General features: G+C 35.6%; 1 protein-coding gene across 11 annotated transcripts in view; it reads left to right on the top strand.

Moving 5' to 3' along the window:
• Positions 1 to 27,093, top strand: part of Rufy3 (RUN and FYVE domain containing 3) — a 75,551-nt gene that overhangs the window by 7,412 nt on the left and 41,046 nt on the right. For 5 of the 11 annotated variants that reach the window (XR_007110562.1, XR_007110563.1, XM_047567112.1 and 2 more), the window contains exon 2: positions 25,839 to 25,892. The exons of 2 other annotated variants lie outside the window; for them this stretch is intronic. Coding sequence is in view for 7 of the 9 variants with exons in the window: in XM_047567112.1 (XP_047423068.1) it covers positions 25,839 to 25,892 (54 nt within the window). In the remaining 2 variants the exon portion in view is untranslated. Of the gene's footprint in view, positions 1 to 8,320; positions 9,148 to 25,838; positions 25,893 to 27,093 lie in introns of those variants that run through there. 4 more of the 11 variants (XM_047567114.1, XM_047567120.1, XM_047567116.1 and 1 more) reach the window with 2 other exon arrangements.

The following is a 27,093-nucleotide window of genomic DNA, read 5'->3' as shown; positions in this document are numbered from 1 at the left end:
AATCTACCTAAAACTTCTAAGCACTGCTGGCCAAGGTGGTATTCCTCATGGCAAAGCCTATTTTAGTAACTGCCTAGCTCCAGACTTGCTCAGTACCAAGCAGACATGGCACTCAGTATTGGAGGGAATGGTGGGGCCAGATGGTTTGAAATGGGTAGAAAAGAAGAGGTTGGCAGGACAAGTCTACAAGAGGCAATAGAAATGAAAAGTTGTTTTAGCTTATTGTCTTTTAGAGTGTTTTTTTTTTTTTAACTTTAGAAACTATTGAGGGACTCTCCACAGACATCTGCTTCTGCTATCTTTTTTAAGAACTTAGGAAATCTGGTCACCTGATATGAATGCTTGGTAAAATTCTGACCCATCACATTTCTTCCTTCCCCAGAACCCAAGAAATGCCACAGTATGCCCTTTACTCAGATCTCCTTTTGATTTTACTCTGTCTCAGTCATAAACATTGATCCTTACAAACCTTCATTTCATGCTGGGTTTTTTGTTTTGTTGGGTTTTGTTTGGTTTGGTTTGGTTTGGTTTTCTAGAACTCTCAAAGGCAGAAGCACTTATAATAATGGTAACAGCTGATATTTCCTTACTGGTTACTTTGCCAAGTGTCATGCTAAACCTTTTACTTACTTCATCTAACTCTGAAGAAGTTAACAGTACTTCCATGTCATCATGAAGAAATGGACACAGACAAGTAATTTGGCAAGCTTGTTCAACTTCTAAGTGTAGGCCTAGGATCCATTGTGGGCATTCTGCCTCCAGAGTGCACGTTCTCTGCCATCCTCTTCATCCCCTCCCACAACTGAAGTCTGGTCTTAGGTTGAAGCCTCCTTTTCAGGCAACAGCTTTCTATTCCTTGTTCTACTCACTAATGCCCTATTTTCTAAAAATAAATGAATGAAATTCACAAGTCACCAGTTCGATAGAGAAAGTAGTTATGAGGATGAATGGGGACTTAGGAATTTCATAAACGCCTGTAACTGTTTCTTATGTATTGCCTTGTTCTATATCTGCAGTGGTTAACATTTTGGTTTCCTATATGTATTAAATGAATGGATCTATTGTGCATACATCCTATGTTAAAATGATCTGTTTTGAGACCTAAATATGGTTTGGTTTTATAGAACTGGGGATTGATTTTTCAAGGTTAAAGTTAAACAAGAGATTAGAAAATACCAATGCAAGAATCTAGAGTGCTTTAGAGTTATACATCTATACTCCATCTGTTAAGAGTCTGGTATTTGGTAGGTACTATTTTGAGCAGATGTATAAATGACATCCAAAATAGGGGGATGTCTTGTGGAGGCTATGCTCTTTGTGAAACTAATTATTTAGTTTCATTTTGCAGCTGACTAAATTGAGGTAAGAGGAGGATAAATTTCCCAGTGTCTTTTAAGTAGTCTGTAGCTTTACATATGTAAATCATTGCTTTCTGCCACTCATAAATGAAATCAGTTTTACCTTCTTATCCTCTACTTTTTCTTAATTGGTGTATTATAGTTGTACATAATGGTGGAATTCAATTTGCTTTTTTTTTAAATTAGAGCATTATAGTTATACATAGTTAGGTTCATTCTGACAAAATCATACATACATGATCTCCCCCTTTCTCCTTCCGGTCTCCCTCAACCCTGCTCCCCGTTTTTTCCCTGTATTCTGCTAGTCTTCCTTACACTTGTTCCTTTATTTATATTTGATTGGTTCTTTTTACTTATACATAGAGGTGAAATTCCCTGTGATATATTTATATGTGACATAACATGATTTTTTAAGAATTCATATCATTTAAAACAAAAAAATCAGAAATGAATGACCACCAACATGAAAATTAATCAAAAAAGCCACATATTTACCTACAGTGGAACATAGCTTTATGATACAATGACCAAAAAAGATAAACTATAGCTGAATGTTACAGTTTGCATGAACCTTAGAGAATTCATTATTTAGTGAAAGACTTATCATATGCAACATGAAATCCTCTGTATAAAGTTTAAAAAAAACTAAAGTTAAATGTATCATTTAGCCATACATGTGTTTGTGATAATAATTTAAAAATAAGGTAATGATTTACAAGAAATTCAAGAAGTTGCCTTAAAAGGGAAGACGAGTTCAAAAGAGAGAAGCAGCACATAAATCCATGTAAGTTGTTGGTCCATTTCTCCAGTGGGGCACTGTTTCATGGATATTGATTCATTCTTTAAAGCATTAAATTATGTGTCGAGTTTGTTCCTGGTGTGTGTGTGTGTGTGTGTGTGTTACTAAGGATTGAATCCAGGGCCTCAAGCATGCTAGGCAAGTACTCTACCACTGAACCATATCCCCACCCTGAGTTGGCTCTTTAAAGAAGGTCTATAATTAGTTATTTTAAAAAATTATTACCCCCTTCATTTATCTTTTCCTATTTCTGGATGTACCAAAATTTTTTTTTCTGTTTTTTTTTTTTTTTGTTGTTGTTGTTGTTGTTGTTGTTGTTTTTTAGGTACTGGGGATTGAACTCAGGGCACTCAACCACTGAGCCACATCCTCAGCCCTATTTTGTATTTTATTTAGAAACAGGGTCTCACTGAGTTGCTTAGCACCTCACTTTTGCTGAGTCTGACTTTGAACTCACAATCCTCCTGCCTCAGCCTCCAGAACTGCTGGAATTTCAAATTTCTTAATATTGAAGTTCCAGCTGAATGAGTAAATGTGGTGGGACCTCAGTGAGTTGGTTTTTTCAGCTGTCCCCAGAGTAGTAGAAAAGTGAACAAAGGGCATTGTTCTTTCTGATGCTTGGGAAGAATTTGGTTTACCCCTTGCCAGCACATAACAGGAAAAATATGTGCTGGGTTCTCAGTTTCTCAGAAAATAACCACTTATGAAAAACCTGAACTAAATGTATAAGCTGAAGAGCTAAGTGGAAGGTTTATTTTGTGAAGCATTATGGTGTAAAGTGTGAAAGAGAAAAACTGATTTCAAAAAAAGTCTTCAAATCTTTTTCTGAGTTGAGACTCATTTTTAGGAAATCTCATGAAACTTATAAGAACAAAGCCTGTGATGCTTTCTTTTGTTTTTTTCCTTTCTTTTTATTTTCTCTGAATACAATTTAGTTTGAGGGCAGAGTTGGGGTGGAGTGCTGAAATTGCAGTGTATAAGAAAACAGACTTTGGCAGCATCTACACAAAAAACAGCTTGGAATGACAGATGTGCCACTTGCTAATTGTGTGATCTTGGGCCAGGTACTCGGATGAACTTAGGTTTCCTTGCATGTAAGAGGAGATATTCATATCTACTTTGCAGCATTCCTGAGACAATTTGATGTGTTATTTGTAATACACCTAACAGAAAACATAAATATAAATAATGGCTATCTTGAGTAATTTTTTCACACTGTGAAACAGGGACATTGAGCCTGACAAATCAATCTTTGCCTTATAACAGTATCAGCTGAATATAATATACTTTTAAGAGGAATACAACTGTTGAATTTGAAATGTAAATTTTGTTTGCTTTGAATCAACCTTAATGTGGAAAATTCAGGTGAGGTAAGCAAGTGAAACATAGTATATAGTATTTTGGGGATCAATATCTTGGATTTAAACTTCACCTGGCCTATTAATTCTGTCTTATGGCTGCAAACTGCACTCCTGCCCTCCTTACTACTGTCTTACAGATATGTGCCATTATTGGCAAATGGGATCAAATGAGAAAATAGTTCAATACAGTTTATAGTGTGGATATGAGGAAAAAAGTTGCAGTTTATGTCTTACTGTTGACTTAATATTATTTTTATATGTTAAACTGATATGCTTACTTAGTAAAAACCCAAATGTAAAAGTAGCAGTAAGCAACATTTAGAATTAATTTTACTAGTCTTCTACAAATAGTGCCTTTTTCATAGTAAATTCATTGCTTATGAATAATCAGTAACTGTACTGAAGAAAAAATGGTGACTACTAGTGGAAGTACAGGTTTTCTTGCCCACCCACTCATTTCTTCCTTCTGAAATGATTGTTGATCCTGCCACAGACTGATAGATGTGGGAAACAAGTGTAAACAGCTTTTTGTCTCCTTGCCAAAAGTTTTAGTTGCTTTGGGCTTCCCTCCCTGTGTCCTTTACCTGGAGAGAAAGGGATTAGAAATGATCTTTAGAAGTGATGTAAGCTAGGTTTCTTGCTTAATAACCTGGACATTCCTGTTGTGCTAATATGTTGTAATCAATCCACATCTCCTGAATTCAGGTACAGTAGTCCTCTCTTATCCATGATTTTGCTTTCTGTGGTTGCATTTACCTGAGGTCAACAGGGGACCAAAATATTAAGTGGAAAATTCCAGAAATAAATAATCATAAGTTTTAAATTGCACGCTCTTCTAATTAGTATGATGAAATCTTGTGCCTTCATATTTCATCCTTCTCAGAATTTGAGTTATCCCTTTGTCCAGTGCATCCATACTGATGGTGCTACCCTCCTATAATGAGATCAGCTGTCCTGATATTACAGTGCTTGTGTTCAAGTAATGTTTATATAGTGTTATAGCACTATCACATGCTTCTATCATTCACCTCACCTGGACATTTTATCATCTCATATCATCACAAGAAGAAATGGGATTTCAAGGCAAGATATTTTGAGACACAGACCACATTCACATAACTTTTATTATAGTATATTGTTATAATGATTGTTTTTATTAGTAGTTATTGTTAATCTCTTATTGTTCCTAATTTACAAATTAAACTGTATCTTAGCTATGTATGTAAGCAGGGTTCATTCAGAACTATACTTGACTTCAAGCATCCACTGGGACTCTTGGGGCATATCCCCTGAAGGAAGTGGGAGACCACTGTATTGGATCCCAGGCATTCAGATTTATTCATGCATTCATTTTTCTCTATTTTAAGAATATGTCAGTTACCTAGAGTCTTGATGTTACAAGTACAGATAGTGAAGGCTGTTTGAAGTTGTGGTTCCAGGAACTATATTCAGTGTAATTTAAAGGTTTTAATAACCATTTACTATGTTTGAAGTATCATATGGAATAAAGTGAAAGTATGAACTGTGTACTTTATGCTTTAGTGAATAAGAAGGAAATATGTTTGACTAGAAAGGAATTGAACTGTATTTAAATGCGAATGTATTAAATGAAGACCCATTCATTTGGATATGTAAGCTCTGCTTCCTCCAAAAGGTGAGTCTGTCTTACTATTACATGTCCATTATCCAGATCACCACCAGGTATACAGAGCACCTATCAATGAATATTTGCTGACATAAACAAATGGCTTTGGGTCCACATATAGGATGGTATTGGGAAAAAATTAGATAGAAATATATAAACCAGTAGTATTTTATTTTCCTTAATAACTTGCTGATTTTTATTCCTGATTATAAATAAGCATATATATACAGATAGTACGTGACTTATGATTTGTCAGATTTACAGTGGTATGAAACTGATGTATACCCAGCAGAAATTGTACCTCGAATTTTAAATTTGAATCTTTTCCCAGTCTAGCCATATGCAGTTTGATAGCCTCTGGAGACACTTGGCAGTGGCAGTGAGCTCCAAATCCTCCTAGGCAGCCATGCAGTAACAAGGGTAAACAATGGGTACTCCCCAGTACACAGATGCTCCTTGACCTACAATGAGGTTACATCCAAATAAACTCATCATAACTTGAAAATATCTTAAGTCCAAAATGCATGTAACTTCATGGTAGAACAAGGTGCTTAGCACATTTGATGCCATGAATTCAAGCCTTAGGACCCCCCAGAAAATGCATTTAATACATGTAACCTATCAGACTTCATAACTTAACTACTGTACACTACAGAATATCACTTCTATCCCCTTGTGGTCATTTGGATGACTGGAAATTGTGACTCATTGCCACTACCCCGCATCTCAAGAAAGTATTGTACCAGTATATAGTTAGCCTAGGAAAAGATCAAAATTCAAAATTTGAAGTACGTTTCAACCAAATGCATATCATTTTTGCATGATCATAAAATTGTATATCAAACCATTTTAAGCCAAGGATAGTATATACTGTGCTGCAAAGCTATGATTTTTGATAGATTAGGTGTATTAAATGCATTTTCAACTTAAAATATTTTCAACTTAGGATAGGCTTCATAGGATGTAACCCCTTTGGAAATATACGAAAATGCCTATTTAACCACAGAATTTGGTTGTTAGCATTTTTTCTTTAAGCTCAGTTGCAATTTAAGTTGAATCATTTATGAAATTTTAGTAATATTCAAGGGAAATTTTTTCTTTTCATTTTCAGAAATTAGGTAAATTAAGATGTCCCTCTGATAATGATAAGAGGACAGACAGAGGCAAGTGGTGAGAACACAAGGTTAAGGGAATAATTCTATAAAATGGGTCCACTGTGCCGACCCCACATGTTTCTTTTCCAAGAGGGAATTTAAATGCAGCCCTGCCTGGCTTAAGTGGACAGGATATTTCACGTTCCTCAGCAAATTACCTTTTATCTGTAGGAAAGATGCAGGCCTGAAATAATGTCAATAAGAGGAACCCAATCCTGAAGAGGGAGACTTTTAAGTCCTTTTCACAGACCAGATCCTGGAACTTGCGGAGATAAGGATTATTCTTCCTAACCATAAAATCTGTAAGAATTTGTGTTTAAGAATCCAATTAGCAGCCACTAGCATGACCCAAAGTGACCTGGAGTTGTCATGGCAGTAGGTAAAAAAAAAAAAAGTCAAGAAAAAGTCAAGAGGTGGACCTGGGCAGACTCTCTACAAACTCCTCTGTGATTGCCAATAAAACTAGTACAATAGAGGCATGCTATCGCTTTCCTCTCTGAGAGAAACCATTCTCTCCCTTGAGTGTCCCCTTTTCCCCTTGCCCATTCCTTCTAATAAACTCATTGCCTGTTAACTCCAAGCCACATGTCTGAAATCTTTCTGGCTTGATTGTAAGAATCTATGTTTGAAGGGTGGGACTAGTCTTCAGGCTGCCTCAGTTTTCCAGAAGTCTCCAGCCCTGTAACAATAAGAACCCCTAGAGCCAGAGGCAGTGGCACACACCTGTAATCCCTGTGACTCAGGAGACTAAGTCAGGAGAATTGAAAGTTTGAGACTAAACTCTGCAAGTTAGGGAGGCCTTAAAGACTTAGTGAGACCCTGTCTCAAAATAAAAAAGGACTGGGAATGTGGCTCAGCAGTTAAGAGTCCCTGACTTCAGTCCCTGGTACCAAAAACAAAAAGACAAAAACAAAAAAAAAACTAAATTAAATTTATTTTTTAATCCCTGGAACATAACCAGGCACAATGTTGCACACCTGTAATCCTAGCAATTTGGGAGGCTGAGGCCAACCTTGGCAACTTAGTGAGACACTGTCTCAAAATTTAAAAAAATTTAAAAGGGCTGTGAATGTAGCTACATGGGAAAGAACCCATAGGCTCAATCTCTAGTATCACAAAAAAATAAAAATAAAAAGAATCCCTAGAACAGAATAATCTTGGTTTCTGTTTCTTGAAACTGTATGTCTGTATGTTTCTCCTTAAAAATGGAATCCTTAAATTTAAAAAAAAAGTTTTCAGTTGTCTAAAACATTTTCAAAGTCCTCAGCTTTCCTTTCCTTAACACTTAAGTAGTTCAGAAAGTGAATACCTCCCCTTTTGCTATCAGTTATCAAGGCACAAACACCTCATTGGATGATGTAGATGTGTGTGGTTTGTGTGTGTGTTGGTTGATTTAAGAGAAAATGTGTCTTCAGTACATTATGAGATGGGAAGATATTAAAAATATAACATGGTTTTACTTTTCCGGCATATTGCAAAAATATGGTAAATATAGCAATATTAAAAAGGGAGGAGATTGCCTTTAATCAATAAGGATTTTTTTCTTTAACCTTCATTTCTGCCCAGTCTAAAACGGTCTTTGTACTTTGGAGAAAGAAATTATAAATGCCTGAAAATAAGGTATTTAAGTTAAAAACTTGCCTTCACTTTTCTTAAAATACCACCTTTCTTATAGTATTTTAACAGATGTGTATGTATGGATTAAAGAATTATATGCTTTATAAATCAATCCAGTTGCCTCTTTTACATCTTTGCAGTGAAGTATTATCCAGTATTAATTGTCCTCTTGTTATTCAGCCCTTCTATTCCAAAGTGAGGTGAATTGATGAGGATATGTGCATTGCATTATGTCTGATCACAGTTTGACTAGCACAGTCTGGAAGTGGGTTGTACAGAATGAGAGAAAGCAGCCTAATTGCTCTCCCCGCATCAGCAGCATCTATAAAGCATCCTGGGAATCGCTCCCCCTACGTTCAGAGCAGCTGGTCACATGAGCCTGAATTTTCAGTTCAGTTCATTAGTCAGCCATTTTGGTCAACACCCTGCTTACTGCGCACAACCAATCCTGTTAGAACTCAGCATCCTGGCTCATCTGAGCAGATCCTGAAAGTGATTTCTGCAGTTTGGGATTTTTTTAAAGCTAAATTGAAAATATAGGCTTATTTTTCATTCATTTTTTTTGTTTATGTATTTTTTATTTTCCTTGCACAAAGAAAGGATTTCTTCTTTTTCATGCTAAGGCCAGTTTTTTAAAAAGCCAGCTAAGGCAGCATTGGCTGCACAAGATTTGAAGCCTATTGCTCAACTGGAGAAGAGGGTAGAGAAGAAAAGATAAAAGGAGAGGACGCTGGAGAAGACAAGCATCATTTTATTTTGCTATGTGGTAGGAACTGTCAATAAGAAAAGATAGGGTAGAATTGTTTATCTTGAGCAGTTGGTTTCCTTGATTTTTTTGTTTATTTGTTTTTGGGTTTTTTTTGTTTTTAACCTCCCCCACCCCTTTTCCTGAAAGCTTTGTTTCAGAGCTTCAGATTTGGGGATTTTTGGTGAGGAGGTTTTATTATATTTCCAGTGTGTGAGAGAGAGTAGGAGAGAGTGTGTTTGTGTGTGTGTGTTTGTGTGTGTGTGTGTTGTGGTCCCAGCTGAGTCATCATGTCTGCTCTGACTCCTCCGACCGATATGCCAACCCCCACCACTGACAAGATCACACAGGCTGCCATGGAGACCATCTACCTTTGCAAATTCCGAGTGTCTATGGATGGAGAATGGCTCTGCCTGCGAGAGCTGGATGACATCTCACTTACACCTGACCCAGAGCCTACCCACGAAGGTATGGTCAGATCTCCATTCACTAGTGTGTCTCCAGCATCCTCATTGTTATAGGAGCTAGGAGGGTCAAGGAGAGGTGGGAAGAACCTGCATGCTAAATTTTTAACAAATCTGGAAACCTTTTGTCCTTACCACCCAGCTTCCTTCTCTCACTTACTGTGAAAAATATTTTTTCCCACCCACTGAGGTCTCCTTTTCAAAGATGCTAGTGCATTCAGAGTTCTTTGTCTTTAAGCCTCTAAGGAGAAATTTGAGGTCACTTTTAATGTCTGATCCTAATCAATAATGAAAAGCTATTAATTTGTTCATATATTAAAATATTATAGAAATTGCAGTGATTCTTAAAAGTAAATTAAGATAATATGACTATAATTATAGGATTGTACATAGTAACTACAGTAGAAACACTAGAGGGGTATCCTGTCATCAGGATATAATGTTAAAGAGCCTATGACATCTAGAAAATACTTGATAAACTGTTTAATCTTTAATAATAAGTATTAAGTTAGATGAGAGAGCAGTTTTATATTCACTCTTTTTTAATGACTATGGACCTTTAAAAAGCAGGTTAAACATAAAAAGGATAAACATGATTAATACGGTAATTCCTACCTATGGACTTTCATGGGTCATTGCTCTTAGTAAGTTATTTGTGTTAACTATTATGATTCATTTGAAATTTCCACTGTCAGTGTCCTTGAAATCTTTGTGGTCTCTTAACTTACTTTCTCCTAGAACCTCCCTTAAATTGTGAAGCGTTTTTAGCTTCTACCCCTTAATTCTCTTAATGCCAAGCTGGAAATAGTTTTCTTTTTAATACACTGGCTTCTCAGATTGTGTTTACTCTCTAGTTTAAAATAATGAAGATAAAACATGCTTGCATGTCAGGAGAAATTCTTTATAAATATCTGCCTGATATTTAGGCAAATCTACAGGATAGAAAGGGCCATGAGGTGAATTACCCATAGCAGATAGAGTTAGGAAAAGTGATTCCTTACCCTTGACCTTGTTGCAATCTTATCATGACTCAGATTTCACCCATTGTCAGACTTAGCCTTAAGAAAGTTTTAGAGAGGGTTAACATCACAGAGCATAAAGCAGTCATTTTGTATATATCTTAAGAACAATGTTTAAGTAGTCTTGAAAACCTTTTGCATCTCTTAACAATTGGTTTGTCAGTTAAACAGCTTCCTTCAGCTATACTTTAGAATGTGCCCAAAAGTTAGAAGACATTGACTGAAATTCTATACAGTGCCCCTACTGTTTAAAACAACCTCAAAGCTTTAAAAATCTTTAGGTAAGAAAACAATTTTAAAAGGCTACCAAGAAGTCTTTTAGCAAATACCTCAGTATATATATTTTGTTTGAAAAAAATCTCCATCCCTTTTTTAAAAAATAAACGTATTAGTGCATATTAATGATACAGAATAAGGAGTTTCATTACATCAAATGCATATCCCTTATTTGGATCATTTCTACTCCTCCAATCCCCATCCATTTTGAAAGTAATGCAATTTGAAATATTCTCAATTATAAAATCCAGTTTGTCAATATCTCAAAGTAATTTTAATAATTTTAGTACTTTGAATATATGATTTTTTTTAGTTTAGAGTCCAATGAGTGAGCAAAAGTGAGCTGTTTGGCTCATGTAAGCTTTTGTGTGGTACTGTTTGAATTCTTCATTGAGAAATCTGTTGCCACAGATATTATCACAGCACTATGGGAAATGTATGACAGCTGCAAACTAAGCTATAAGGGGCACATCCTTTGTTTAAGGAAGTCAGAAAATAAGTTTCCAAAACCTTTAATCAACTATAGAGGATTGAAGGAAATAGAGAAATTCTGACAGTGAATTTGAGGGTTTTACCTTCAGTTAGTCAAAAGAAGTAGTTATTTCTTATAATGAAAGAAGACATAGGCCATGACGGCATATATGAGTATAATGATCTAGGAAAGCAGGTGGTACTTTATGGGGGGTTTTATTTCCTTCTTCCACTGGTAACTCTGGGTGTCTAAACAGTCATTTGGACCCAAGAAATGTCTGTTTTAATAATAGTGTTAACACTACTGTTAATACTAGTGAAAAGTATTAGATTTAGTTTAGCTATAAGCATTTGAATAGTGGACAGTAATTATATGAATCTCACCTTATTGACAAAATGGAGCCCCTGGTGCCTGGACCACTCACGAGTATCCAGACTACCTCCTGGCTGTTTCACAGAGAGAAATTGACCACACAAATCCCCTGTCTGCTAGAAAAGAAAAGGAACAAAAGGGTTCCCTCTTTTTTTTTTTTTTTTTTTTTTTTTTTTGGTACCATGGATTGAACTCAAAGGCACTCTACCACTGAGCCACATCCCATCCCTATTTTGTATTTTATTTAGAGTCAGGGTCTCACTGAGTTGTTTAGTGCCTTGCTTTTGCTGAGGCTGGCTTTGAACTCGAGATCCTCCTGTCTCAGCCTCCCCACCTGCTGGGATTATAGGCGTGGGCCACCACTCCTGGCAAAGGTTCCCTCTTAAGATGATGATATAGACTGTGTATCCTCAGCATAGAAGCTTTGAGGTTTCCAAATTTTGTCTTCTAAAACAGTTTCTGCACTTCACTGTGCAGTCTACAGTATGCATAGGCCTGGACCAAGTATTTCTGCCTAATCCTGTTAGATGGGAATAAAAAAGCTTTTGCCTCCTTATCTGAACATTTATTGGTAAGCAGTGAGGTGATCACTCTCTTTTTTACATATTCTCTTTTTTAAAACCAGGGGCAAATCTACAACAACTTTGATTGCAAATAGATTTTCCCTAAAGACAAGAGCCAGGATTGAGTCCACAGGAAAGGAGAGGGTAGGGGTCAAGAGAGGCTTCATGGAATAAGTGAGTCTTGATGCAGATCTTAAGAGATAACTTGGTGATCACTGTACATACATGGGACAGGGCATTTCAAGTAGTACCTACTGAGTTGACCAAGCCTGGAAATAGCAAGTGGTTAGGAACATAGCATACATGTGTTTGGCACAATAGGGTATAAGACTAGAAAGATTGAGGATAGACTGAGAAGCCTGGACTTGATGCTAGTGAAAAGCTACTGGTTCTTTTTGTCTGAACCTGAAATAAGGTTTTTAATATGGAATGACAACTCTTATAGCAATGTATTAGATGGATCAGAAGGATATAAGCTCTCCAGGGACCTCTTACCATGATGACTAAAATGATCCAGGTCACAGATGATAATCTCAAACTGAAACCATGAGAGTGATCACAAAAGGGAAGGAACAATCACTGGAAAAGTAGAATGTATTTGATGACTGAGTGGCTGAAGGGCTAGAAAATGAAGGTGAGGCAGTCCCTGGGGTGACTGCTCAGTGTTTGGCTCCAGATTCTGGCTTCCCTTCACCAGTAGGGAATACAGAAGGAACAGAAGGTATGAGTCCCTGATGCTAATATGTTGTGACAAAAAAAAAAAAAAAAAATCAAAACACCTATGCCGGCTTAATACAGCTTCCTTAAAGAGTTCAGTCTTTACTCAGTGTGTGGGACAGAAAAGGGAAAAGAGTGAAACTTAAGTGTATGAGCAGTTTAAGATATAGCTCATTTTCCTTTTGTCATGTCAACACTAGAGGAGCAACCTTATTTATATAAAATTCATTTTGCTTTTTTCTGATTTAGAAAACATGTACCATCATTGAGATGACCCGCCAGAGACATTCTTTGAGTGTTTTTAGTTTCTGAAAGCATAATGGAGTTTCTAAGAAAAGGGACTTCTAAAGCACTTTGAAGTGTTTAGAGAATAAATACCCTTTGTTTTTCTCAAGAATAGAAGCAAAAAACACCTCAATTAGACCTTTAAGCATCATTATAATTATTTCAGAAATTGTACCATCGCTGAGATTAAGTGATACACTTTATATTATAATGGTTTGTTCACATTTACATCTGGATTTTTGGAGTAGCATTCTTGAAACAATTATATATAATTCCAGGATCAGGAAAACAAGAAAAAGACTTTTTCCAGAAATTCCATATAAATTATATGTGTACACACATGCACACACATGAAGGACAGATTCCAGTATTACTTTCATTTAATCAAATATTTAACAGCAAACTCAGCTATAGTTGTGACTCCACTTATAAAAAGATTGCCCTATAACAAGGTTAACAATTAGCAATTTGTGTATTGAAAAAATCTTTTCAATATCTTAAAGAGAATCTTTAAAGAATGAAGTCCTGAGCCTTTGTGTTTTGTCTTTTATGTACCTAAGTTGAAAGACCAGTAGTTTTGTATTTCAACTAAGAAATATCACCTTTACCCTGTTAAGCGTGTGTGTTCTCTCTCCCTCCCCTGCCCTCTCTTTCTTTCTGGAGGGGTACTGGGGATTGAACCAAAGGAGCTTTACCACTGAGCTACATCCCCAGCCCTTTTGAAACAGACCTTGTTGAGTTGCTGATGGTCTCATTAAATTGCTCAGGTTGACTGACCTTGAATTTGCTGTCCTCCTGCCAGGCTTATAAAGTCCTCTACAGACATAGTTTTAATAGAATTTATGGTATAAGTTAAATTCCTTATAGTCCTTAAACTGATATCCAGTTTTAAGCTCATTTCTTATTTTCTTTCACATTCCTACCCTCCTTTGTCATATTTGGGATATCTGTGTGACTTAAGTATCTGACAAGTTATTTAGACCTTGATTTAAAATAATTCTTTTTTCTTAGGCCCACTTATTGGACCTAAGTTGGATTTTTTATTTTATTTTATTTTATACTGTGGATTTAACCCAGGAGTGCCCTACCAGTGAGCTATACCCTCAGTTCTTTCTTATTGTTATTTTGAGACAGGGTCTCACTATTGCCCATGTTGACCTCCAACTCAGGATCCTCCTGCCTCAACCTCCCGAGTCACAGGGATTATGTGTGGGCTATCATGCCCAGATAAATTGGATTTTTATTGTAAGGCTTTTTTATGGCAGCGAAAATATTTTCTTTGCCAAGTATGGTGGTGCATGCCTGTAATCCCAGCAGCTCAGGAGGCTGAGGCAGGAGGATCGTGAGTTCAAAACCAACCTCAGCAAAAGCAAGGTGATGAGCAATTCAATGAGACCCTGTCTAAATAAAATACAAAATAGGGCTGGGGATGTGGCTCAGTGGTTGAGTTTTGAGTGCTCCTGAGTTCAACCCCTGGTACCCCCCCCACCCAAAATGAAAGTATAGTCTTTGTGGAGAATTAAAAATTCCCAAATAGAATTTTGGCACAGAATAAAAAATGATCATGAAGAAATCTGCTAGTATTTAATAAGTCTAATTAGAATTGGCTGGATATTAGGATATGGTCAGGGTAGTGTTTTTGTTTTTGTTGTTGTGGTGGTTGTTGTTTCTGGTTATCAAACCCAGAGTACTCTACCACTGCATCCCCAGTCCTTTTTTTATTTTAAGATAGGGTCTCACTAAATTGTCAAGGCCTTCTGAGTCACTGGGAATATAGGCATGCACTACTATGCGTGACCCACCAGTGGAGTGCTAGCTTAGAATGCATGAGTCCCTGGGTTTGATCTTTAGCATCACAAGAGAGAAAAATAATTAGGTGGATATTAATTAGGTTTTAGAAAACTTCAGTATTCTCAAATTAGGGATATACTAAGGACAATAAAGGGATTATTACAATTAGGGGGTGATTTGGCTATTGGTGCTTTAAGCTACTATGGTAGTTATTATTAATTTAGAGATATAGGGTAGTGGTTAAAAGTATATATTTTATGTCCTAGATCTGGATTTAGTTCTTTACCCCACTACTCAATACTCATGTGACCTTGCTCAGGTTACTAAATCACTCCTTACCTGAGTTTTCCTCCTTTCCTTATTGGTGGTAGTAACTACTCAATGTTAGGATTCAATGAGATCACTAATGTAAAGTACCCTATAAGCAGCAGCAGTTCCCATTAGTAGTTCTGAAGCATAATTGGAGCCATAACAGTTTAAACCATATTTTTAAGGATATTATCATTAATTTACTTTTCTATTTTTATATCCAATCTTAAAGAGTAGTCCAAACTGGTTATTTACCATATTAAAGGTGAACATTAGTAGCTTGAACTCAGATTTTAGTATTGCCCATTTCTTGGACTTCTGTGAATAAGAAAAATAAATTGGTTAAAAATAATACTCAGTTATCAAGAAATATGTGCATCTCTATTACTGTTTTTAAGAATAGAGAATCTGATGAGAGATGATGCTCAAATAGTCATTTTAATGTAGTACAATATACCATTAAGTCACAAAGGCAGCTATAAGCTTTTAAATTACTCTTACTTAGAAAACTTCTTCCCAAATACAGATAATACAAAACAGACTGTGAAAACACTATATAGGGGCTGGGGTTGTGCTCAGTGGTGGAGCACTTGCCTGGCATGTGTGAGGCACTGGGTTCAATCCTCAGCACCACACAGAAATAAATAAATAAAAGTATTGTCCATCTACATCTAAAAATATTTTTTTAAAAACACTATATATTAGGTGGACATGTAAAGAAAAGAACCTTTGCTCAGGTCTTTGACTTTAGAGTAATTGTAAAGCAGAGCGTGGGATAGCAGAATTCACATTGCTATTGCATAACTCATTTCCCCTTGGTAATTATATTGCTCTGGTGTCCTTTTAGACATCTGACATTTGTACTATTAATGTGTACAGAGAAGCTTATGTGAAACGTGAGTCTAGTACTGATAGTGCACTCCATGCAAAGATTTTGTTTTGGTCTGTTAGTTGGTCAGAAATATTTATAGGGTATTCCTTGATGCAAAGGGAAAAGGGGCTAATAAGTCAATAGCCCTTCCTCTCCATGAGTTTGAGATAAAGGTAAAGAGGTGAAACATATTTTAAGTAAATTAACTTAACCTCTTTTAAATAAGACTTAATAAGAATAGTTCCCCCCAATTAATAGAAAAATAAGACAACTCAATATTGACTAACATATACATGCAAATTTTTTGTTAGACTTCCTATTTTCATTTATTTATGTGAATAGTTTCCATATCCTTCTGATGATAAGCATGTGTTTTCTTCTGCCAAGAAAATTTGGGACATGTAATGCTCAAAAAATCTTAAATGAAACCACTTAAGTTAATGAAAATTCAAGGCTGTAGCTATTTTCATAAGTAAACATGTTAATAGCATAAGAAGTACCACTTAACTGAATTTTAAGCAACCTTTCTATATTTACTACAACCTGTATAAACACAGGTGTGTATGTATAAAATTATATAAACCATGTTTAAGGCATCTATTTTTATAGTTTTCTTTTATGATTAACCAAAAATAATGCTGTCCATGTTTAGGGCCTGAAAGAGACATATTTGTGCTTCATTCCACAGCACCCTCTTTTGTCTTTTATTTTCATTTCCATAGCTGCCAAGATCTAATCAGGCCATATCCAGATTCCTAGACCTATTTTTTAGCTTTCTCCAAAGTTATCTCTTCCCATGCCCGTTTCATAAAATTACCAGATGAGTCTCGTGATTGTATAAGAACTTTTCATTCATATACAAGAGACCTATTGGAGGCAGCCTTCTGTATTGAACATAGAATATTCCTAGAAGAGTGGTGGTAACAGTGGTTTAGCAGGAGGAGATACTGGTACTTGTTGAGCAGTTACTTTATGTAGGAGCTATTTGATCTAAGTGTTACAAATATATTATTTCTTTTAGTCCCTATAGCAGCTCTTAAATTTAGGTACTGTTATTATCTCACTTTGCAAATGAGAAAGTCGACCCTACAGGATGTAGTAAGTGGTAGAGTCAGGATTCAAACTTGGGCAGCCAATGGCTCAATCCATTCACAGCATTCATGTCTCAGAATTCAGTTGACTGGGAAGTCTTCCCAGTCTCTGTTGACTCATTTCCAGCAGTTTTGTACATAATAGAACATAGCATTGTCCAGCTGAGGTCCTAAGAGCATCCAGATGAGCCCAAAGAATGTCATTTGGGAATTCTTGGTGATTGCTGTCAATTTAATTGAAGACCAGATCCCAGCTTTCTATCCATTCATTTTCTTTTTTCTCTTTTCATTCATTTTTATAAAGTGCACAAAATATTTACATAATTCCACAGACACACTGCCAAACAGCAAAAATGGTACACTTCTGAAACTGACCTGACTGGCAGGCAGTACTTCTAATGCTAAATTTAAAATGTTTCTCACATGAAAGTACAAAAGTGATCCAAAAAGCTGTTCATGGTAGCAGTAGTGTTCACAATTACAGATTGTTTGAAATAGTAACTGCACTGAATCCTTACTCTTTACCCAAGCATTCCCATGCTTTTCTGCAGGTGATTTTCTTTGTCCCATGTGTTTTAAAACTCCTTTTCAACCTACTTTCCTATTCCAACCAGGCTGTTGGTTCTGTACTTCACCAAAACCCTACTAATTCTTGATACACTATTCCCTCTTCAGATTTTTTCATGCCAGTGTTAACTTGGGAAAGGGAAAGGACCCCTAATCCCTTCATCCACAAATCCATCTCTAACAAAGCTGATACCTTCATTTCTTGAGTCATTGGGTGCTATCTGTGTCACTTGTTTGAATATGCTTGGAATTATTCTCCAGTTTTTCAGTTTTAATGAATGTAATTTTTCATTTTTGAAATAATATAGGAAGTTTGTTGGGGAAAAACTTTTCTTTTTCATCCTTCAGAATGCTTCTGTATACTCTTTGTGTCAGATACCCAACAAATATCAGGTAAACTCATTTATTCCCTGTAGGCCCAGAAAATAATTCATTTTAAAAGAAAAGATTATTGGAATTCCTTCCCCTTTTATATACAATTTGATTTATGGTTTCTGTTTTGTTTGGATTTTTATTTTTTTATTGTTTATCTCATGTTCTGAAATCAATGTCTATCATATTTGGAAAATAGGAGTTTAGTATAATTAATAATTTGCTATTGTTTTTTTTAAATATATCTACTGATAGTGCTCATTACTAGTGGAAGTATGGGAAGAAAACATGGGGGCCTCTGCCAGTAGAGAGTATATATTGAAACAGCCTTTCTGAAAAATCACTTTATCAGTATGAATCAAGGGGCTTAGGAAATTAGTTCCCAGTGATCATAACAGGCATTTATTTCTCTAAGGAAATATCAGAAATACAGGCAAAAAGTTTACATATGCATATTAACAAAACATTCTGACTTATGGTAGCAAAACCTTGAAAGCCATTTAAATAACTTAGGAGGAAAATTATTTACTAATTTGTGAAACATACAACAAGCACTAAAAATGGTGGAAGAATATTTAATGGCATACAGAAATGTTTCAAATATAAGAATTTGAAAAACCCTCTCCCAAGCCACATATACACTGTGGTCACACTTGTTTTAAATGCAGATACACTTAATACAAGCCAAAGGAAATGTACCAGAAATGTAAAAAGTGATTATCTCTGGTTAGTGGAATTAAAGGTGATTTTTATGATATTCTTCATGCTTCTTTATGTCTTTAAATAGTCTACAAGAGGGTTATTGTTCTAGTCAGGAGAAAAAGTAGATTTTTTCCCAAAAAATTATGAAAATTAAAACTGTGTGTTTATTCATCTGTCTTGCTTATAGCAAGTACCTTTCCTTGACAAGAGTTTCACACATCCGTGAGTAGAAATAATCTCCTGAAAACAGTTACCGTATTCAATTTCCAATGTATTTTTTATTTTTCCATTAAATATTTTGAGTTTTTCCGGGTCACAGACCTCTTTACTTATTGGCATGCTTTGTTTTTCGCAGTCATCAAAATGCTGCATGCAGTGCACAGGGTGGTCCGCTGTATCTAGACACAGTATCTGATACAGAATTTGATTTATTATTTTCATAAGTATTCAGAAACAAAATGTGGATTCTTAGAATTTCTCTGTCAGGGAGAGTTCTAAGGATTTAACTCAGGGATGCTTTACCACTGAGCTAGCTAGCTAGCTACATCATCAGATATCAGACCTTTTTTTTTTTTTTTTTTTTTCCTTTTTTTGGGTACTGTAGATTAAACTCAGGGACACTTGACCACTGGGCCACATGCCCAGCCCTATTTTGTATTTTTTTTTTTTTTTTTTTTTTTTTAGAGACAGGATCTCACTGAGTTGCTTAGTGCCTCACTTTTGCTGAGGCTGACTTTGAACTTGAGATCCTCCTGCCTCAGCCTCCCTAACCTCTGGGATACAGGTGTGCGCCACCACACCCAACATCATCAGCCCTTTTTATTTTTTATTTTGAAACATAGTTTTGCTAAGTTGCTGAAACTGAGCTCAAACTTGGAATTTTCCTTTCTCCGCCTCCAAGTTGATGTGATTACAAGCATGTACCACCAATGCCAGGCTGTCAGAATTCTCTTCTTCACAATATTGTGTTATTACTCTTTGCTTTGGCTGTGGCACTCCCCCACTTTTGTAATCGGTCCTTAGTGAAATTAGTTTAGGAACATTTGTTGCCACTTGCAGTTACCCTCAGATTGACATTGTCACAAAATTGTGATTATGTGCACAAGACAATCTGTGAACTATTCAAAGCAAGAAGGTTGTAGCTTTTAATGCAATCTCAGAAACCTACAGGGCAAAGTTCTTTGTACAAGGTTCATCTTTTCTTTTTTCTCTGCTTTGAGAACAGCCTAGATAGTCACCCTTTCAAGGTAAGTTTTACCCACCCAGCCCGTGGGACTTTGTAAAATCTGAAATCTGGGTGAAAAATGCTGTAGATTTGTTATTGTACCCCAGTCCCTACCTAAACCACAGAGAAGGTGCATGATGCCTTTGAGACTAACATGCTGTTCATAAGCTCTGCTTGGACTTCCCCATTTCAGGCCTTCTTTCAGTTTTTCCCTACTGATATTCCTGCACTGGTATCTGCTCTAGTACAGTATCCTTAACCATAGTGCCTACTAGTCTTTGCTCTCTAGTCATAAGCTTTTTCTGGACTTTCTTAGAACAGAATGTCCAATTTTTCTGCCTTTCGTTTATGTATTTTTTTTTTTAGTTGTCAATGGACTTTGATTTTATTAATGTATATGTGGTGCTAAGAATTGAACCCAGTGCCTTACACATGCTAGGCAAGCACTCTAGCACTGAGCCACAATCTCAGCCCCACTTCTGCCTTCCTTACAAGGAGTTCACACGAACTCATCTTTGGGTTGTCATCTTTTCAAATGACCCTGAAGTCATTTGTCCTAAACCAATCATTGAAATATGAATAATTTTCCAAATGTATAGGTTAGGCTAATGATGGAGCTCAAATGAAATACAAGTTGTCAGAGTCCTGAACCTGGTTACTGAGTACTGGCTAGAAAGAGAGCAAGCACTGTGAGAGCATCGACCGTATCCTCTGCTTTTCATTTATGGTTCTGTATTGTTCTGGGTGTTTGCTGGTGCCCTTCTTGGCAGGTAGAGAGTTCAACAGGAAACATTTTTTCATGTGCTTCCCCTAGGCATCACCAATCTGCTGTGACTGCTGAGAAGTGCTTTTGAGTAAAGGGGAGTAAATACTAAAATCTGTTCCTTTGTAATTTTTGGTATTTGAATTTTTCCAGAGAACAAATAGAAAGATCTGATGAGCTTAAAAACACTTTTGTAGAGGAACAGTGAAACAGATGTGTCCCCAAAGTGGCCGCTTAAGTAATTATTTATTTTTATATGATTAAATATTCCCAAAATAAAAATTTCTGAGTTAGCGTGTTAAAATAATGGTATATTTTTAAAGAAAATATCTTTAGTATTGGCATATATTTTTAATAAAAACAACTTTATTTTGCCAGTTACAGAAATTATAAATTTGCCTTGAAAAGTTACAGAATACAAAAAATATGAAATACAAAATAATGCATTTCACCTAAAATTTTAACACCTTCAGCTATTAAATGTATACATACAACATTCATTTGCAAACTCATGCCATTTTATGCATGTAAGATCTTATGCCTGTGCTGTGTGACCTGCCTTTCTTTTTGCCTTGTGGTATCTTTCCATACCAGTAAATAGAAATCTCTACCACTTTGTTTAATGTCTTCAGTTGATTGAATGTGCTGTAATTTCTTTGACTATTGCCTTATAGACATTTGGGTTGTTTCTAAATTGTCTTACCACAGATAGTTTTGGTACATAGCTGTGTGTACAGCTTGAACATTTTACCAATTTTAATTTGTAGAACTAGAAGTTCTAGATCAAGTACAATTATTTAATTTTTTTGTAAATATTTCCAAGGTGCTTGAAATATTTTTAAGACATTTTTAATAGCATGGTGTCATGAAATTTTATACTGGCTACTTCTTTACAATTTGGGGTTTTTTCATTTGTTTGTTTGTTTTTTGGGGTTTTTTTTTTTTTTTTTTGTCTTTCACTGCTGCAGTTAGTTGCATTTTCACATACTGTATTAAAATCTAAACTTTCCAGTATACAATTGAGTCTGTTTTTTTGTTTTTGTTTTTGTTTTTGTTTTTTTTAAGACAGTAGATTCAGCATGTGTGAACCACATCTTTTTTAAAATACTAGTAACAGGGCCCTAAGCAGAAAATGCATTTTACTATTACTCATGCCATAGAAATTTTACACTTTTCTAAAATTTCTAGAATTTGCTTTCTGAAATAAAAGGCTGCTGGAATTTTCTTCCCCTTTTCTGGACCTGTAGAACTTAGGGTGTATATGGAATGGATGTACTACATTTCACCTGAGACTTGTACAGAGTCCAGTCCTGTGGGCGGCAGCAGCATCCTGTCTGAAGTCTCTCAGAGCTGTCTCTGCAAGTGTACCCTTTCAGGCAAGAGGGCAAAGGGTCTACTGATGGGGCCCTTTTTCCTTATCCCCTCACTCCCTATCAGGCCCTATTCTCCATGGGCTTCCAGTGTCACCTGCTGGACTTACTCTATCTTCACTTACATCTCTATCAATTCCTTTTTAACTTGGTTTAATATTACTTGAGGTCTCCTCAAGGTCAGTGTCTTAAGCTCTAACATCTTTATAATTTCTGTTGCTTTCCATAAAGTCCTGTGCTCACCATAAATATGTAATCAATATTAAGTGGCTCAAATGTTGATAATTTAAGTTTTATGTTTTCTAAGACCATTTATAAATCCTGGCTGATATTTTTGGTTTTAGTATACTATGGGGGAAAGATAAACCTTGACCTAAATTATTGATTTACTAGAACAGAACCTCTTAGTATTAATGAAAATTAGCCTGATAATACCTTTGCTAATTTTTACTATATTACCAAGCTAATTATAGTACTTACTTAATGGCACCTCCATTGTTAAACTTGTCATTTGACTTACTTAATTTGACTTGTTTTTCCTTGTGTTTAATATTTACCTTAGTTGCTTTTTAAAAATTCCTTTCACCCTATTTGTTTTTATTATGGCTAATATAAGAATCCAGTTTGTAGCCAAGTAAGAGCACATGTTCACTTTGGTTTCTTATAAACCTGTAGTTTATATTGAGTACCTGTGATGTGCTAAGTTCTTTAAATTCATTACCGTTTAATTTTTTCAACACTCCTTAAAGGAGTTTTTGTGATCTATCAGTATTTGGAGCTTCAGGAAAGTGTTTCCCTGAGAAACTATGATGTACTTTTAAAAATTAACACTCTAAATCAAAGACTTGTAACCTCCGGGAGACAAACTAACTCCCAGGCCTTGTAAACTTTAACTGTAACTTTATTGTTTATAGTAATACCGCCGGAGGAAGGCTATACCAAGAAGAGAGATTGCACAATCCTGATACATAAACAAAGACAAGGCATTTTTTGAGCCTATTCAAGTACTCTCTGGAAGGAGAGAACTTAAACCAGATCCCTCATCCAAAGTGAAAAAGAAGCAATTATGTAGGGAACATGGCCATGCTGCCAAGGAGTGTTTCTCAGCCTTGGCTTTTGTCAACACCACAGGATCAGCCCGTGACCAAGGGCTCATCCGCTCTCCGCAGAGCAGTGCCTGCATCCCAGCCCTGCCTCAACATCAAAGCCAGCGCCCCTTCTAGCAGACCACACTACCGTCATTTATTGAGTTACCATGTACCTTAAGAGCAAATAGTTTACAGTATGATCTGATTAAATATTTCCAAAACTGTATAATTAATCTGCTGTTTCATCGCTCTTAGACCTGAAACAGGATGATAGCCAGGAAAATAAATAATCCTTAAATAAACTATGCTTCCTAATTCAAGGCCTTGGTACAATTCCAGCCTCATGTCTGAATTTCTTGAGTAAAAGTCTTTGTTCATATGCACCTTTAAAAAAAGATAACTGAATTCTGTTAAGTGCACTATTTTAACCCAGGTGTTTGTAGTGGTTGCAGTTTTTCATTCCAGTCACGTGGCACTACACACACTGCAGACACCCCTTTTTTGCCTACTCAGTGTTTTGAGCAGGGATTCTGAGGCTGTTTAGGCAAAGTGACTTTGGAAACTCCCCCTTACCATGTGCTTTAATATTTCTTTTATACATCTGGCACAATTCTGATTTGTGCAAATCTAAATTATTAATTATCTTTAGAAAAATTTAATCCAGACTTGTCTATGGTAACAACTAGCAAGGCTTTAGATCTTTAGATTGCTCTTCTCTGTAATTTGTGAATGCTTATTATTATGATACAAATTAATGTTGATACACTTCATGTGTGTGTGTGTGTGTGTGTGTGTGTGTGTGTGTGTTTTATTGGGAATTTAACCCAGGACCTTATACTGGCTAGGCAAGCATTCTACCCCTAAACTACATTTCCAGACCTTTTTATTTTTTATTTTGAGGTAAGAGTCTTACTAGAGTGCACAGGCTGGCCTTGATCTTGAGATTTTCTTGCCTCAGCCTCCCAAATCACTGGGATTTTAGGTGTGCACCACCATGCCCAGCTTGCTGTGCACCTCTTTGACTAATATATTAGATGCTGCTATTATTGTTTTTAATAACTTGAATATATTCCAGAAGGTACAATTTTAACAATATATTTTACAAGCCAGGTTTGGTAGTTGCTCTAATCCCAGCAACTCAGGAGGCTGAGGCAGGAAGGTCACAAGTTCAAAACCAGCCTCAGCAACTTAGCAAGTCCCTAGCAAATTAGACCCTGTTTCAAAAAAATAAAAATGAAAATAATAGAGATGTAGCTCAGTAGGTAAGCACTCCTGGGTTTAATCCACAGTTACATACTCTACCACTGAGCTATGCCCCTAGCCCCTGATATCTATTCTTTATTAAAATAAAATCCTGAGATGCTAAATTAAGAGAACAAGATTAAGGGAAAGACAGCCCTTTTACCTTTCTGGGGGAGGTAGGTTCTCAACTGATTTCATTACTCTGAGAATTAAAGCTTTAAACTTTTTTTTTCTTTTGAGAAAACAGAAAATGTGTCTGGTAGAAATAGAGAAGTTCTCTAGACGGGACATGCCAAAGAAAAAGAGAGATCCCTCATACCCACTGCACATTTCTAGGTGCCTACCAAGAAAATAACTTTTTTAGATTTTCTCTACACAACTCTTAAAGGATCTTTTTATTTTGTTTTAGTAAGTAGGATTTTATTTTATTAGGTGACAAGTTAACTTCTAATTAAGTAAAATAAAGAATAAAATGGGATCTTCATACTATTAACTTGCAAGGTGGCATAGCATGTCAGTAAAGCAAATGATGTATATAGTTAAAAGTACATTCTTGGCCCTGGGTTCAATGCCTAGCACCACCCAAAAAAAAAAAAAGTACATTTTTATAGATCTGTGAACCTACATAATAGAAATCTGTAGCATAGTGTATTGTCGAAAGATTTTACCTGAAAATAACATATGCAAATATGTCTACATATAATGTATTTCAGCACCAATTTACTATAAAATTATGGTAGCCAACATTTTTTGTATTTTTTCTGTGTAAGATAACTTCTAAGTGTTTTACATATATAGATCCGTGAATCCAAAATTTTTTTGGAATTCACAACCTATTTCCACAAATTTGCCAAAACTTATTTGGTTAAATAACATGACTGAAATTTACTTGAGGGTGTTTATACTCCTTGTCCAATTTAATCTGAATATTCACTTATTTCCTACAAAAAAATATTAATGTATTTGATTATAGGTGCTGCTTCAGATCATACTAACTCTTTATGCTGAATAAACAGTTGGCTTTATTGAATTTTAAGTGATTTACTTTGTATCTTCAAAGCAACATCCTTTCCTTTTGTGTTTTAGGAAAGGGCAGTGTTGGGGGTGTTATATTTATTTGTTGTTAATTTAAGAAAAGTCACTCATTTGCATCTTGAGATTTGTCCTGGGTCTAAAAAATACTCTACATGATTTTCTGCTTCACTAAAGTGATCAAAATAAATGTTGAATGATGTTAATGTTGTATATCCTTAGAATACAAAGTGTCTAATTTGGTTTTCAATAGAAAAAAGTCTCTGTTGCTTTTTTTGTGGGATATACATTTTTGTTTCTTTTTGTTAGAAACTTTTAAATTACTAATCTTATCTTTGAAACATACTTAGGAATACTCATTGATACCTCTGCTTAGTAGTTTGTATTCCCAGACCTTTCAACTGTTAATCTTTGCACTAAAACAAGACCAAAAAAAAAAAAAAAAAAAAAAAAACTAAGAACTTCCCTTTCAGTTATCCTTTTGGAAATCTTATTTTAATAGCACTTTTCTTTCTTGGCTTGCATGACATTTTATCTTTCTTTTCCTTTCTTTTTGCCGTTTGCAAAGACTCTTGGGAGGATTTGACAGATTTGGTGGAGCAAATGCGCGATGATACAGAAGGTGCGTGCCACACCAACATCTTTCAGCTTTTTTCTTTATTTCTTTTTTAAATTTTCTAACCACCTTTTAATTGTTTTTCATAAGAAGGAGGGTCAGATTTAGGTTTTATTTTCCATGGCAATAACTGAGAAAACTTTATGCTTATGATTTCAAGTAAAATAGCATTAGTGTATATTTACACTGATCTTTTAGGATATTCATTAAATAACTATATTTAAAAGAGACATTATTTCAAGACCATATCAAGTTTTTCTATGGCTTATTTTTATTTGTTGGGAAGGATAAATTTTATCATTTACGTATACGTGTGTGTGTGTGTGTCTGTCTGTCTGTCTGTCTGTCTGTGTCTGTGTCTGTGTCTAAATTTCACAGACAAAAACAGATCCCAGGAACCTAAAGTGATCTGGCATGTTGCTGTGATTTGCACATTCCCACAGTATTAAACACTTTCAACTTTAACATATAAACAGCATTACTTTCTAGTGGAATTATTTTGACAAGTAGCAGATATGTTATAATACATGAACATTTCCCAAACCAAAAATTATTTCTTCTGTAATTCTTCCACATAAATATCACTTACTGTATCCACAACTAAGCTTATTTTGACCCTTTTCTCCAAATCAATTACTAAGTTTTGTATTTCTATTTATAGCACACTATTCTAATGTCCATGGGCAAAAAAAACCTTAGGCTATTCTTGACTTCTCCATTTTCCTTAACAGATTTTCCTCAATTCAACCCTTTCCAAATACTTTAGTTCTTCGTGGCAGGCCATTTGATCTCCTCCCCAAAATTCATTTTGCATAAGTCTCTCAGATAAATCATCCCAAGTAAATTTTAACCACACTGATTCCCTACTCAAAACCTACAATGGTTCCAGTGATTTTGTAGGAAACACTAGAAAAGTTTCATCTGTCATGATTATCAGCTACATAAACAGCCTTAAGAAAGGGCCCAGTATCAGGGTCTTTTAGCCTTGTTATAAACCAGTAAAGACATGTAAGAGCACAGAAGGTCCAAGAGCATTTTCCCCCAAACATTTTACAGGTGAGACAAAGGAATGAGGAAATTTCTCCAACATCCCTCAAGGAATGTGAGAGAGACAGAGAGATCTAATTGTTCTACATCAGAGATCTAACTGTCCTAGGTCACGGTGTTGTTCACAACTACTTCTATGGAATAAATTGAGTAAAGCAAA

The sequence above is a fragment of the Sciurus carolinensis genome, chromosome 10 (assembly GCF_902686445.1).
Source record: "Sciurus carolinensis chromosome 10, mSciCar1.2, whole genome shotgun sequence".
Taxonomy (NCBI): Eukaryota; Metazoa; Chordata; class Mammalia; order Rodentia; family Sciuridae; genus Sciurus; species Sciurus carolinensis.
Note: the sequence above shows the minus strand (reverse complement) of the source record. Positions and strands in the feature narration are given on the sequence as shown.